Source organism: Zeus faber (genome assembly GCF_960531495.2).
Source record: "Zeus faber genome assembly, chromosome: 7".
Classification (NCBI taxonomy): Eukaryota; Metazoa; Chordata; class Actinopteri; order Zeiformes; family Zeidae; genus Zeus; species Zeus faber.
The window spans coordinates 2,667,833-2,682,954 of NC_137203.1; the positions used below are offsets into that span (position 1 = coordinate 2,667,833).

Below are 15,122 nucleotides of genomic sequence, written 5' to 3' on the forward strand. Positions count from 1 at the left end.
ATTATCTGTGCCATTTTCCTTGTGGCGTGTCTTCCCGTCAGTACTTTGTTCGGTAAGAAGGCCCAGACCGGGGCCTTTCTGCGTGGAGTCCGAACCCCTCAAAACGTACGCGTTTGGGTCAGACACTCCTGCCGATGCCCTGGAGCAAGGCATTAGTCCTAGAACCGGGCGCGGCCCCCGGGCACTGTGCTGCGGCTTTGCGCCGACTCCTTCAGAGTTAGGATGGGTCAACAGAACTCTCCGCGGGGATCGACAACGTGATTGTTGCTCTTCTCCCACCCTGGCGGGCGCAGGCGCCGTGTCGTACAGCCACGAGAAGGGAGAGAAGGGAGGCAGCCTGTCCTTCAAGTTCAACCTGGTGGACCCAGAGGGCAACAAGCTCATCGATCAGGCCTTCTTCATCAGCGTCCTGGGTAAGGTCTCAGCACGTCGTCAGCACAATAATCTGCCACGGAATCAATCATGACCCAGGTGAATACCTGATGATGATCACTGATGATGATTAATACCCGTTTCTGATTGGCTAAAGGGTGTCGATTTATTTTCATTGGACACACAGACACCTGCCGAGTGGTTCCAGTCAAACTTCCTGAGGGTGTTGTGAATGAAGAAAGTTGATATAGTTAATACATTACTCCATTTAGCAAATACTTTTGTCCAAAGCACTAAGTGTGTCAGTCAGTAAAACCTTCAATAAGAACTGTGGCTGGGCGATATGTTATTGTAATATCGATATAGTGATATGAGACTAGATACCGCCTGGGATTCTGTTCATGGTAATATAATGATATAGTTAAATGTTGTCTATACGGAGCGTTACAGTACACCGATGCCGTTTTCTGAATTTCATAGACTGTCCTAATCAATGGGTACTAATCAGTAATATCCACATGACACACAGAGTCACACCCAAAACAAGTCAAATTTTAATTTATGATAATACAATATCGCCCCACCCTGATTCGAATCTCTGCCCCCGCCCAGAGGACCGACTGCCCCCCTCGGTGGTGGTGAACAAGGGCCTGGTGCTGGACGAGAACACGGCCAAGAAGCTGACCACGCTGCAGCTGTCGGCCAGCGACCAGGACAGCGAACCAGGGGAGCTGCTGTACCGCATCACCAAGCAGCCGAGCCTGGGACACCTGGAGCACGCCACCAACCCAGGTAGGACGCACCAAACGCCCCCCGCAGGTGGGATCAGCTTGGCCTTAAGACAAATTAACAAAAAGACAGAAGACAAATTAATTCAATTGGAAATCAGATCATGTTTTAGGTCAAGATCAGAGTTAAGATAAGATAAAAAATACTTTATTAATCCCCAAAGAGAAATTCTGGAGTTGCAGCAGCAATGCAAAACATAACAAAACACACATCATGTACAACTTTATATATATATACACTTTATATATATATATTTACATACATACATACATACACACATATATACATATACTGTGTACACATATATACATATACTATATACAGATACACACATATACATATGTGTATATTCATATTCATAAAAAAATTTTTTATAAATTAAAATTTGAAATAATAATAATAGAAATAAATAGAATAAAATAGCATTTAACTCAGTGAAAGGTGAAGCTTAAAAGTGGAAGTTAAATGTAAAAATGTGCATTGTCATCAGAGGAGGAGTTTCCTCCTGGCACAGGGTCATTGTAGAGTTTAGATCAAGAAAACCTTTCTTTCTATCAGAGTGTGTGTGTGTGTGTGTGTTTGTGTGTGTGTGTGGATGCAAATATTTAGCAGTGGCCTGAAAAAGTCTCATTTGTGATTTCATGGGTGTGATGCTGTAATGCTGACCCATTTTATACAGATGTGCTTCCTGTCCGTCTGTGTAATTACTTCACACACACACACACACACACACACACACACACACACACACACTTGAGGCCTTTTAACCAATTTGGTAGCGTCTTGAGATATAACACATGAACCCAATCTCGCTTCCATCAGCTCATCAAAATTCTCCTGATGTGTTTTTTGGTTTCCACTGAGGAGAAAAAAAAAATAAAAATTTATATATTTTTCTCTTTGTCTTAAAATTGTTCCTGTTGTTGTTGTTGTTCTGCCTCACGTTGAGCGGAGCAACACGCCACTCCTCCTGGAAGCGACGACAAGTGCAGAGCACTGCCAAGCCGCTAACCACAAACTCTGATTAGATCCCCCCCCCCGCCATCTCATTTGAGCGTCTGCCGCTCGTCTGGATGCACTCACAGTTTGCTAATTACCGAAATGTCTGAAATCTCCCGGCGTCGACCTGGACGCAGCGCCGCGCTGCACTCTGGGTAATTACCATCAGCTGTACTTTTGTGTTGCGGTGCCACCCGTCGGAGGGGGGGGGAGAGATAACAGCCCTGACGCCTCGCACGCAGCTCAGTGGGGGAGCAGAGCGTCCGCACGATGCCCCCTGGTGGACGGCACCGCCATCCCAGCTGGGAGGACAGCACGTGCTCTGCGAGGATTCTGCTTGAACTTCCTGTTTCCTTCACGGGCATTGGGCGTATTTAAAGATGACATGCGTTACCACACGTGTTACATTATGGATGTTACGTTAACATTAGTGGCTCGTGGTTTGGACCCAACGCCCTCCGGCGTGCTCTCTGCACGAAAGAAAGTGTGGTGTCGGGAGGGTGTGGTTGTGTGGCCGGCGCAGCCACACCTGTCCTGGGTCTGGGTTGTTGGGCCCCGGGGTCAGTGTGGCTGTACGCCTGTTTTACCCCGGCAGGTCAAACCCCCGTCCCCACACACGCTCAGGAGAGGAGTCCTCGTCGTGACATGTGTCCATCCGCCCCGGGGCTTGTTCCATCTCGCCTGAGATGGTGCTTCCTCCACCCCGTCGCCCGCGTCTCTGTACCTGAAGACGCCCCTCGGGTGGAGTGTGGCCGGCCGAACTGCCACAGAAAGGTCGGACGCCCGTCGCATATGGGGATATCAAACCCTCATTCCAAGCCATGGAAATGCAGGGTCGTGCTGAGTCAAAACCTAGTTCCCCCGTCAGGACGTCAGGAGCGGGGGAGGTGCAGCTCCACCCTCCTGGGATGAGCACGCCTCAGTTCTCCGTTTCCCTCCGGCGCCGCGGAGATGTCGTCTGAATCGTACGACGCCTTGTGATAAGCAATAGGTGCAGTTTGATTTTCTTCCATTTTGGAAGCTTTCCGCCTGCACCTTGTGAAATGACTCCCCCCCCCTCGCCGTCGCTCGAGGACGGGGCTCGATCATTTTTTATCGGGGGGGGGGGCAACACCCTCCTACGAGGAAACAAAAACGAAGAAACAAGATGGCGTGGGCTTGGAGAAGGGAGGGAACCCTCAGGGGGAGTTGTTTCATCGCCCGCATTACCTGAAGAAGATGATGGGTTTTGGCTCGAAGCGCGGATCCATCACGCCGTCCGTGTCGGGGGGGATTACACCGCAAATCCCACAATTCCGTTTCAAAGCGTTTTTCCCGGCATCCAGGTCATCGCTGTCCCTTCTCCGAGGTTTTCCTTCTTCTGATCAGTTGATTCGCTTTGTTTTGTTTTTCGTTGTCACCTGAGGTGGTGGTGGACATCTTTTGTTCTCTTTTGGTGAATGTTCCATCCGTATCCACGGCTCACTGATCCCAACCCGCTACGTTGCTTTTGCAGTTTCACCGCGGCTGCACCTCCGCTTGCTGCGTGTGGCGGACCCCGCCACCATCAATGGAAACAGCGTATAGGGGAGCACACGCAGATCCATGTCATGCTGCTTTTTATAACGTGCCAGATAAAAAAAAAGTATGAGAAAATAATATTATAATATTATAATATTATTATAATATTATATATTTTGTTAAAAAATATGAGATTTTTTAACAAAATCATTTCACGGATTTCCACTTTAAGTGTTGTCAGTGTTGACCTGCTGCGATACTTCACCAGATGTATGTCATTTTGGCGTACTGAATAGTAGGCTACGACGCTGTTTTTGGATACTGATTTGATAAACACAGCAGTGTAGAGAAACGATGCGTACATAAGTCACCAGTACGGTCACTTCCATCAATGAAGGAACTCCTGATGCAGGGAATTGAAAATGTGATTTGTTGTGTGTGTGTGTGTGTGTGTGTGTGTGTGTGTGTGTGTGTGTGTGTGTGTGTGTGTGTGTGTGTGTGTGTGTGTGTGTGTGTGTGTGTGTGTGTGTGTGTGTGAGCAGTGTGCGTGTGTGCAGTGTGCAGTGCCAATTAGAGGCATTATAAAATAATATAATGGTTGAAAATGTCTTTTTGTTACAGCATCAATATGTCTGAGTGTTTTCTATGAGGGAGGTGATGCAGCGTTTGCCCTCAATCAGCTCCCGTGAACCTTCCTGAAACGCTGACAAATAATTCTCCAATTTTCTCTTTTTGGAGGAAACAGGGTCCTGTTCATGATCTAACGGGGAATGAACCAGAATGTTTCCTTGCCTGGTACCGATCCAGTCAGTTCTGTGAACCCACGACCCCCTCGAGTCTGGTTTTTATTTTCCCTGACGTTGATTTAGGTTTATGCTTCAGAATCTAAAAGACCTTTTTTTTTTTTTTCCCCATATTTGTTGCAAAAAGAAAGGAAAGCTGCCAGTGACTCCCGGGGTGTGTGGCCCTGTCAGGTCCCAGCCCGAGGCGTCGGCCGTGGACATTAAGACCTTTGTTTAAAAGAGTAATAGGCATAAAAAGGAATAAGTGTGATAAGTGATATCATTTTGTTTCGACATGCATTTACGACCATGAATAAAGGTTGGAATCCAGTCTCTCTCCTATTTAAAAAAAAGTGGCGCCCCCTAGTGGCAGGGGTTGGATCGCGCTCTACACTGGCTTGGAGCTGAAACAGTGAAACCCTGTTTGATATTTTTGCATTCAGACGAGCTGGTCCCTTGTTTTTACCCCGGTGCAAAACCAATGGTTGGAATCCAAAAAGCTCTCCCCCGCTGCCTCCCCCGCTGCCTCCCCCTGGCCTGGTGCAATGACGCCGCAGGTTACAGCGCCATCTAGTGGAGCGGTTCCCCTCTGTTGTACACTGACATTTATCCACAAGGCCAGCAGAAAACATTCAAAGATAGACAGGTTTTGATTTCTGATTTGTTTCTGATGAATTTAATTTCATTGGAGTTTCAGTTTGGAGAAAAGAACCACTGAAATAATTCATTTTGGGTTCACTCGAATGAACAGCCTGGGGGGGTGGCTGCGGGCGTTGAGCTGTTGTCATGTTTGGGTTAATTCTGTTCTTGGCCGAGTTAAGGTCACACATCTTTGCAGATTTGAATCCCTAAGTCATGTCCAAAACATCTCCGCGCAGGAAGTCGCATCAGCAGCTTCACGCAGGCCGACCTGGTGTCGCGCAGCGTCCAGTACGTGCACAGCAGCGAGGAGGAGAAACACGCCGACCAGTTCACCTTCAGCGTGTCCGACGGACCCAACGAGGTAACGTCCGCTTCTGATCAGGCTGGGCTGTGGTTCCCTGCTGAGCAGCCGTCCTTTAGTTTTCAGAAGCCTCCGGTTCATTCTATTTATCTGTAGACCTTACATAGTTGGGTGCCCGCTACTGAAATTGGCCTTTCGCATGGCGGTTTTAAACATTTAAAAAAGAAAAATGAAAATACCGAAAAAATAATCTTCAGCCGAGGAGGTGAGTGCATTTTAAATAAGATTTCCAATGAAAATGAAAACAATTCTGTGGTTCCCATGGAAATGTGGTCCAGTGTCGACGCACTGCAGTGATTTACTAACAGCGTGAACTTGTCACCACACACACACACACACACACACACACACACATAAATGTGCCTTGCTGGTGTGGATTGATGAGCGCTGTGTGGGTTGCAGTTTGAGTTTGAGTTGGGCCGCCACACCCGGCCGGCTGCAGCGGCCGTTCTGTCGCACGGTGTCCAAATGTTTTTGAAAGCCTCTCTCCTCAGCTCTGCTTTACGCAGCTTCCGACTGGAAACCGTTGAGTTGTGAAGTTTTGAGCGTTTGACGTTGTGACCTGGATGGAAGTCCACCCTGTAGTAACGCATGTTAATGTTGAAACCAAAATGTCTTCAATTTGACCTTTATTATGTAATAACACCTGCTACTTTGCCACATTTTTAATAAACATCTTGAACATTATATGCAATAACCTTTCCTGTATTTTGTAATTAACCAATTTCATAATTCATGTTTTTTTCTGTGTGTCCGTGTATGTGTGTGTGTGTGCGTGTGTGTGTGTGTGTGTGTGTGTGTGTGTGTGTGTGTGTCTGTGTGTGTGTGTGTGTCTGTGTGTGTGTGTGTGTGTGTGTGTGTGTGTGTGTCTGTGTGTGTGTGTGTGCGTGCGTGCGTCTGTGCGTGTGTGTGTCCGTCCTCTGCAGGTGGCCCAGACCTTCTACATCACTCTCCGGCCGGTGGACGACTCTCTGCCGCTGCTCGGCGTTTCGGGAATGAGGGTCCAGGAAGGCGTCCGTAAAACCATCACAGAGTTTGAGCTGAAGGCGAGGGACGCCGACACGGAGGTAACGGATGAAAGGTTGATAAGACGATGACGTCCAGGCTCAGCTCCGCTCATACAACATGCACAGCAGGGGGTGTGAGGGTGAGCACGGTGCTCTGCTTTTAAACAACTATAAACATTATAATTACATAAATAAATATGAAATACATATGTAAACATTATAAATGCAGATATAAATATTATATATATATACATTATGTATAAATATATAAACATATATACACATAAACATTATAAATACAAATATAAATATTATATACATATATAAACATTATAAATGCATATATAAACAGTATATAATTATATATACACATTATGTATAAATATATAAACATATATACATATATAAACATATATAAACTATATATACATACATAAACATTATATACATATATTAACAGTATATATATACATTATGTATAAATATATAAACATATATACACAGACAGTATAAACATTATATATATATATAAACATTATAAATACTTGTATAAATATTATATACATATTTAAACATTGTATATACATATATGATCAATATATACATATATTAACATACATATATAAACGGAGAAAGAAGAAGAAGAAGATATAAACATATATATACATTTAATATATACATATAAAGCACAAACCAAAAATTCCAGGCAAAGACACATTAGTCATCAGTCACCGTTCAAACCAGGAAATCATCATTTTGTGATGTAGTATTTTGGGTATTTTGGAGTCATTTTGCAAAGTTGCTGCGACTCTTCTGCGTTAATTGTCCAAATCAACAGAAGTTAAACTTGTCGCCCCGAGAACATCCTGATACAGTATTAGAATACTGAAACCAAAGGCAGTATTTCCTTTTGACTCCTTGTTTTTTTTGTTCAGAAGAAGAAAGACAAAATAAAATATTTCCAGTTGTTTCTGTTCATTTGAATTTTTGGCCGATTCCCGTCATTTGAAACCGCAAAAAATCTATAATTTTTGGTCGCCACCATCACAAGAATCCTCCGTGAGACCGGGCGGAGAAGTGATTATTGATTATTAGAGATCAGAGATCATTATTGTGAAATACCTGACCTGATTGGAATCAAAACGGAGCGATGAGGAGGATTCGTTTCCTCTGGAGTCCCATGCAGTTCTTCCATCTCCACCTCTCCTCCACCACCAGGCCGACTCCATCGTGTTCACAGTGGTGCAGCCGGCGCGACACGGCGCTGTGGAGCGCACGGGCAACGGGCAGCACTACCGGCCCACCTCCACCTTCACCATGGAGGACGTCTACCAGAACCGCATCAGCTACAACCACGACGGCTCCAACTCCCTCAAGGACCGCTTCACCTTCACCGTAACCGACGGCAGCAACCTGCAGTTCCTGGTGGAGGAGGGGGGGAAGGAGGTGAGACGTGTGTGTCTGTCTGTCTGTCTGTCTGTCTGTGTGTGTGTGTGTGTGTGTGTGTGTGTGTGTGTGTGTGTGTGTGTCTGTGTGTCTGTGTGTCTGTGTGTGTGTGTGTGTGTGTGTGTGTCTGTGTGTGTGTGTGTGTGTGTGTGTGTGTGTGTGTGTGTGTGTGTGTGTGTGTGTGTGTTAAATGGAGCAATGCTCCGACGTTTTTATGATGGGAGGGTAGGTGAATTACTGTGTGTGCCTGTGTGTGTGTGTGTGTGTGTGTGTGTTAATGTCCTTTTGCTGAGTGGACTTTGCAGCCTGTCAGTCTGGCTGTCAATCACCTCTGGCTGCCAGACATCACTAATAGACGCCTGATCCAAGTGAAAGACAGATATCGATACCCCTCTCTCTCGCTCTCCCTCTCTTTACCTCCCTCCCCCCCCCCCCTATCTCTCCCTCCCTCTCTCTATCTCGCTCGCTCTCCCAGGCCATTGCACACTCAGTTTATCATCTGTCTCTCTATAGGGGAAAATGTCATTGAGCTTTCATACCTGGCTCAATGAGCCGAGCTGTCTGTCTGTCCCTCTATCTGTATGTCTTAAGTCTGTCTGTCTGTCTGTCTGTCCCTCTATCTGTATGTCTTAAGTCTGTCTGTCTGTCTGTCTGTCCCTCTATCTGTATGTCTTAAGTCTGTCTGTCTGTCTGTCTGTCCCTCTATCTGTATGTCTTACGTCTGTCTGTCTGTCTGTCTGTCCCTCTATCTGTATGTCTTAAGTCTGTCTGTCTGTCTGTCTGTCTGTCTGTCTGTCCCTCTATCTGTATGTCTTACGTCTGTCTGTCTGTCCCTCCATCTGTATGTCTTAAGTCTGTCCGTCTGTCCCTCTAACTGTCTGTCTGTCCCTCTATCGGTATGTCTTAAGTCTGTCTGTCTGTCTGTCTGTCCCTCTCTATGTATGTCTTAAGTCTGTCTGTCTGTCCCTCTAACTGTCTGTCTGTCCCTCTATCCGTATGTCTTACGTTTGTCTGTCTGTCCCTCTAACTGTCTGTCTGTCCCTCTATCTGTATGTCTTATGTCTGTCTGTCTGTCCCTCTATCTGTCTATTTATTATGTTTAGTATTCTGTTGTTAACACTCCGTCCCGAAATGTCGAGTCAAGTCAATATCTAATTACTGAATCTGGAGCTGCAGAATCTCTGATGATGTGTTGTAAAGTTCCTGTGTGTGTGTGTGTGTGTGTGTGTGTGTGTGTGTGTGTGTGTGTGTGTGTGTGTGTGTGTGTGTGTCTGCGCGCAGGTGGTGACTTCTGCTCCCCAGAAGTTCAAGATCGAAATCCTCCCGGTGGACGACGGCACGCCGCGCATCGTGGCCAACCTGGGCCTGCAGTGGCTGGAGTACATCGACAACAAGGTGCGCAGCGGACATGTTGCCTCCATGCTGTCTCAGTTACCACCTGTCCACGGTGCAGACCTTTACCAAACACCGAAAGCACGAAGAAGTAGTCCATCAATTGCACCCTCTGCGAATGAAAGTGTCAAGCGAGGCGCTCGTTTCAATAAACGATTGCGTACCTCCCTCTAGTGGTTGTACAAAGTCAACACACTCAAATCTGCCGGTGTGTATCCTGCATCCTGCAGTGGGCGTCTGTGTCGAAGTCTTGCTTTGTGCATATTTATATTTTATCATATAATATATCATATTTTTATTGATATTTATTTATACTGCATCTATTGTCTTCGGTACAGAGGAATTTTTACAGTTTCTGTTCAAAGGTAGTCGGTCTTATTATTACATAACATTATGTCATTGAACAGACGCTTTTGTCCAAAGCGACTTACAATAATTCATACAGTGATGGAGGCAGCCGTTGGGGGGTTAAGTCTTGCTCAGGGACACTTCAGAGTGCTACCAGGAGGAGCCGAGGACGGTGCTCTAAACCTGCTTCTGGTCTCCCTCCTCAGGCCACGAACCTGATCAGCAAGAAGGAGCTTCTCACCGTGGACCCAGCCACGGACGACGGACAGCTGGTCTACGAGGTCACCACCGAGCCAAAGCATGGCTTCCTGGAGAGCAAGCTCAAACCTGGCAACCCCATCAGCACCTTCACACAAGGTATTGTCAAACCTGGCAACCCCATCAGCACCTCATGTCGTCATTTTAAAATGGAGGAAAAAAAGGAGCAAACGAGGTCAAACTGTCGACCCCTCTAACTGTTTTCTCCATTTTTATTATAACTTTGCAATTAAAAAAACAAACAAAAAAAAAACCTCTGTATATAAATGATAGATAATGAAGCTGGGCCCTCTACTGCATTCTGGCAAAAAAAAGTGCAAAACGCTGCGATGGAATCCCTGCTTTTCAGCGGTTTGACATAAAAAATTTGGAAACCGAGCGGGGAGAGTCCACTTAAAAACTCTGGTGTTTTGGGAGTTGGAACAGAAAACGCTCGTGAGGGGTTACGTTGCCCTGGGCAACACTAATCCAGACATTAGCCGGTCGGCCATTTTGACCCGTCGTTGAATGTAGTCCTGACGTTTAACTCTGTTGCTTGTTCTAATCCTGAGAACGCTCTTTAAATAATATCTGCAAAGTTTCAATCAACGGGATTTGATTGAAGTTGATACTGAACTAAACAAAAATGAAGTAGTACTCAATCTAGAATATTTACTTAAGTTTGTTTCTTTATAATTTGGCCATCTGAACGTCACTAATATTATTAAAATGCAGTCTGCTTGGCATGGCAGACAGGACGAAAGCAGAGTACAAGAGTACAGCAAAGATTAAATAAAACGTCGCTCAGGTCCTTCATTCATCGCCGTTCTCATCCATCGACCGTCTTCCCGCGTCCAGCCGACATCAACCTGGGCCTGCTCCGCTACGTGCTGCGCCAGGAGAACCTGCAGCACACCTCCGACAACTTCAAGTTCCTGGTGAAGGACAACAAGCCCAACGTGGTCAGCGACAACGTCTTCCACGTCCAGTGGTCGCTGATCGGCTTCCAGCACGGCAGGTGGGTGAGCGGCCATGTTCCCTCATCGTGATCCCCCCGGATGGGCCCGCGCTGACGGAGGTCTTTCTTCTTCTGCGGCAGCTACAACGTGAGCGAGAAGGCCGGCACGGTGGCGGTGACGGTGAAGAGGAGCGGGAACCTGAACCAGTACGCCATCGTACTGTGCCGCACCGAGGCGGGCAGCGCCACCTCCAGCTCCAGCCTGGGAACGCAGGACTACGTGGAGTACGCCGGGCAGGTACCTGCAACCTGCTCTGCTACTCCCAGATAGTAACTAGATAGTACCTGAATTGGACCTAGATAGTAACTAAATAATAACAAGATAATGACTAGATAGTAACTAGATAGAAACTAGACCATAACTAGATCATAACTAGATAATGTCTAGATTGTACCTGAATAGTAGCTAGATAGTAACTAGATCATAACTAGATAATGTCTAGATTGTACCTGAATAGTAGCTAGATCGTAACTAGATCATAACTAGATAATGACTAGACAGTAACTAGATAGTAACTATATAGTAACTAGATAGTAATCAAGCTGATGTACTAATGCGCTGCTGCTACTTTTCTTATCTACTAAGTCTAAACTACTCTAGTATTACTACTACTTTGCTAGTACTACTATTTCTACAGCTACTGATGATAACAATACTACTACTACTACTACTCTATAACTAGGAGATAATTGTTTACATTTTCACCATAATTTACCATGTACGACATATGAACTCAACTGTTTCCTGAAATGACCTTCAGAACAGCAGCCATGAAGTAGCAGTAATAAGAAACCAGCTGAAGCTCCGATGACCTTGTGCATCATCATCTTCGTACTCGTACGCTCGGTCGTTCCACAGCAGCTTCGGCTGAACTTTTCAAACTGAGGCAGTAACGAGTGGTGCCCACGCCCCCAGGTGCAGTTTGACGAGCGCGAGGACACCAAGGTTTGCACCATCGTCATCAACGACGACCATGTGTTCGAGGGGGTGGAGAGCTTCCAGGTGGAGCTCAGCATGCCGGTGTACGCCCTGCTGGGCGGAGTCACGCGGGCGGTGGTGAACATCAACGACACGGAGGACGAACCCACGCTGCAGTTCGACAAGAAGACGTACCACGTCAACGAGAGCAGCGGCCTCGTCCACGCCCCCGTCGAGAGGAAAGGTAGGCTCCGGGGCCCGGCGTCCTCTTTCCGTTCTGCCAAATAAAACCTTTTTTGGCTATTTGGTAATGACCTTCTGGCTCACCTATATGACCTCTATGACCCCTCCCCCCCTTCAAGGCGACACCTCCAGCACGGTGTCGGTGCTGTGCTACACTGTGTCGCGCTCGGCTCAGGGCAGCAGCCTCCACGCGCTGGAGTCCGGCTCCGACTTCAAGAGCCGCGGGATGAGCGGCGACAACCGGTTGATCTTCGGCCCCGGGGTCAGCATGTCCACCTGCGACGTCAAGCTGGTGGACGACAGCGAGTACGAGCTGTCGGAGGAGTTCGAGCTGGTGCTGTCCGACGCCTCGGACAACGCCCGCGTGGGCCCGGTGACCGTCGCCAAGGTGATAATCGACGGGCCCAACGACGCCTCCACCGTCTCCCTCGGCAACGCCCTCTTCACGTTCGACGAGGACGCCGGTAAGAGGCGCTGCTCCTCGGGGTCCGGGGGCGGGATTCCAAGACACGACGTGAGGTGTTCACAACCCCCTTGTTCCCAACAGGCACCATAGAAATCCCAGTCCTGCGGCACGGCAGCGACCTGACCTCTGTGACCTCTGTGTGGTGCGCCACCCGGCCCTCCGACCCCCCCTCCGCCAGCCCGGGGGTCGACTACATCCCCAGCTCCAAGAAAGTGGAGTTCAAACCTGGCAAAACTCAAGAGGTACCTGTAAGATAAAACAGAATGGCCTCTTGTACGGCAATAACAATCCGAAATAAAGTTAAAAAAAACAAAACATGGAAGATTTGACGTTTTTTGTAATAACAAGCAGCTATCAAGGTGCACACCTCGGAACAGGAATCACTTTATCAATCCCGGTGGGGAAAATGTTTAGCCCTCCTGACCATGCCGAAAAATAGCACTTACTTTCAAATATGAATGACGTGAAGAGAATGCAAACGGAAGAAAAGGTCTGCGTTGCTAAAAGCAGCACCGGGCCCCAGGATGCCCTCCCCTGGTGTCGTGTTGTGTTGGAACGAGGTTCAGAGCCTCGGCTAACCTCCTGTCCCTCCTCTGCCGCAGAGCTGCAGCCTGACCATCATGGACGACATCCAGAGCCCCGCCATCGAGGGACCCGAGTCCTTCGTGGTGTTCCTCAGCTCCCCCCAGGGGGCCGTGCTGCAGGAGCCCTACGAGGCCAACGTGGTCATCACCGACACCTTTCAGGACGGTGCGTGCCGGCCGGCTGTCGTCCCGGGACTCATCCCCGACGGCCTCACGCACCCGCCTCATTCACCCGGTGCTCCTTCCCTCCCCAGTTCCCAGCATGCAGTTTGAGAAGGCTGCCTACACGGTGAGGGAGAAGGACGGCGTGCTTCACGTCCCCATCCTCCGAACCGGGGATCTGTCCTTGATGTCCTCCGTGTGCTGCTTCACCCGCACCATGTCGGCCATGGTGATGGACGACTTTGAGGAGAGGAGGAACGCCGAGGAGTCCCGAGTCGTCTTCCTGAGCGGAGAGAAGGTACCCGCCCCTGTCTGGGTTGTATCCTCTGAAGCGTCATGAGTGGATGCTCAGAGCCTTCATGTTGGTGTCCTTTTTAATGTCTCGCGTTGTCTTCTCTGCCGAGGCTGTTGATTACCGTGCGTGCATCCGTTGCAGGTGAAGAACTGCACGGTCCACGTCGAGGACGACTCCGTCTTTGAGCCCGACGAGGAGTTCCAGGTGCATCTCGGGACGCCGCTGAGCGACCACTGGAGCGGAGCCATGATCGGCGTTAGAGATGTTGTAACTGTCACCATCACCAACGAAGAAGACGGTGTGTGGGGATCGCCTCATCATAATAACCATAATATGAAGTTGTTTTTGGGGTATTGTACAAGTTATCAGGCGAGGGTTACAGTAACCACATAACGGAGAATTAACCAAACACTCTTTTATGTCAAATTCTCTGAGGAAAATCAATTGTAATATTATGTTGTTCTCCATGTAATCCCCACCTCCCTCCAGCTCCCACCATCGAGTTTGAGCAGACCTCCTACCAGGTTCGAGAGCCTCCGGGCCCAGACGGCCTGGAGGTCCTCAACATCAAGGTGATCCGTCGGGGAGATCTGGACAGAACCTCCAAGATCCGCTGCAGCACCCGGGATGGATCGGCCCAGTCCGGATTGGACTACAACCCCAAGAGCCGGGTGCTCAAATTCACTCCCGGTCAGTGGACAGTCCAATAAAACAGCTTCCTTTGAGGTGGAAAAATTGTAAATTGTCTCTTGAGCGATGGTGACAACCTGAGAGAAACCAACCTGCTAGAGAGTGTGTGTGTGTGTCGGCTTGGTTCCAGGGATGGACCACATCCTGTTCAAGGTGGAGATCGTGTCCAATGAGGAGAGGGAGTGGCACGAGTCCTTCACATTGGTCCTCGGCCCCGACGACCCCGTGGAGGCGGTGCTCGGGGAGATCACCACGGCGACGGTTACCATCCTGGACCAGGACTCTGCCGGCAGCCTCATCCTCCCGGCGCCTCCCATTGTAAGGACACTGTGATCAGACCATGTGCTGCGGGAGGTCGAGGTTATCCTGGTTTTCGGTTCAGCCAGTCACTACAGCGGCTGATTGACGAGAGAGAGGAGCGACTCGTTGAACTCATCTGGTGTTGTGATCAGGGATGGAAACCAAACTGCCTGTCAGCCCTAATGGGTGTGAGACAACGTCTACTTATTGTCACACCCAAACCCTGAGCCCTCAGACAGAACCACACTCTCCCCCTGTCCCCTGAGGACAGATGGTGTGTGTGTGTGTGTGTGTGTGTGTGTGTGTGTGTGTGTGTGTGTGTGTGTGTGTGTGTGTGTGTGTGTGTGTGTGTGTGTGTGTGTGTGTGTGTGTGTGTGTGTGTGTGTGCGTGTGTGTGTGTGGGGCAGCAAATTTAGGACGTGCCTACGAATAAAGAAAAAACACCTCATGATGAAGCCGGACTGAACGAACAAACACTGTTTTCCCTTTAAATATAAGTAGTTTATTCATCTCAAATAAGAAAAAGACTCGAGACAATAAACCCCTAAATAGGCTCTGAATGGACAATAT

The 15,122-nt window shown here is 48.1% G+C and overlaps 1 protein-coding gene across 1 annotated transcript in view; it reads left to right on the top strand.

The window, feature by feature from the left end:
• The window catches only part of fras1 (Fraser extracellular matrix complex subunit 1), a gene marked incomplete at its 5' end in the record, with an annotated part of 136,242 nt that overhangs the window by 108,865 nt on the left and 12,255 nt on the right, over nucleotides 1–15,122 (top strand). The window contains 17 exons of the mRNA XM_080003755.1: nucleotides 294–413; nucleotides 985–1,164; nucleotides 5,321–5,445; nucleotides 6,372–6,512; nucleotides 7,671–7,898; nucleotides 9,180–9,293; nucleotides 9,845–9,995; nucleotides 10,734–10,893; nucleotides 10,975–11,131; nucleotides 11,810–12,056; nucleotides 12,175–12,519; nucleotides 12,603–12,763; nucleotides 13,124–13,271; nucleotides 13,360–13,565; nucleotides 13,704–13,860; nucleotides 14,052–14,252; nucleotides 14,383–14,570. Coding sequence (XP_079859881.1) covers nucleotides 294–413; nucleotides 985–1,164; nucleotides 5,321–5,445; nucleotides 6,372–6,512; nucleotides 7,671–7,898; nucleotides 9,180–9,293; nucleotides 9,845–9,995; nucleotides 10,734–10,893; nucleotides 10,975–11,131; nucleotides 11,810–12,056; nucleotides 12,175–12,519; nucleotides 12,603–12,763; nucleotides 13,124–13,271; nucleotides 13,360–13,565; nucleotides 13,704–13,860; nucleotides 14,052–14,252; nucleotides 14,383–14,570 — 3,029 coding nt within the window. The remainder of the gene's footprint in view (nucleotides 1–293; nucleotides 414–984; nucleotides 1,165–5,320; nucleotides 5,446–6,371; nucleotides 6,513–7,670; nucleotides 7,899–9,179; nucleotides 9,294–9,844; nucleotides 9,996–10,733; nucleotides 10,894–10,974; nucleotides 11,132–11,809; nucleotides 12,057–12,174; nucleotides 12,520–12,602; nucleotides 12,764–13,123; nucleotides 13,272–13,359; nucleotides 13,566–13,703; nucleotides 13,861–14,051; nucleotides 14,253–14,382; nucleotides 14,571–15,122) is intronic.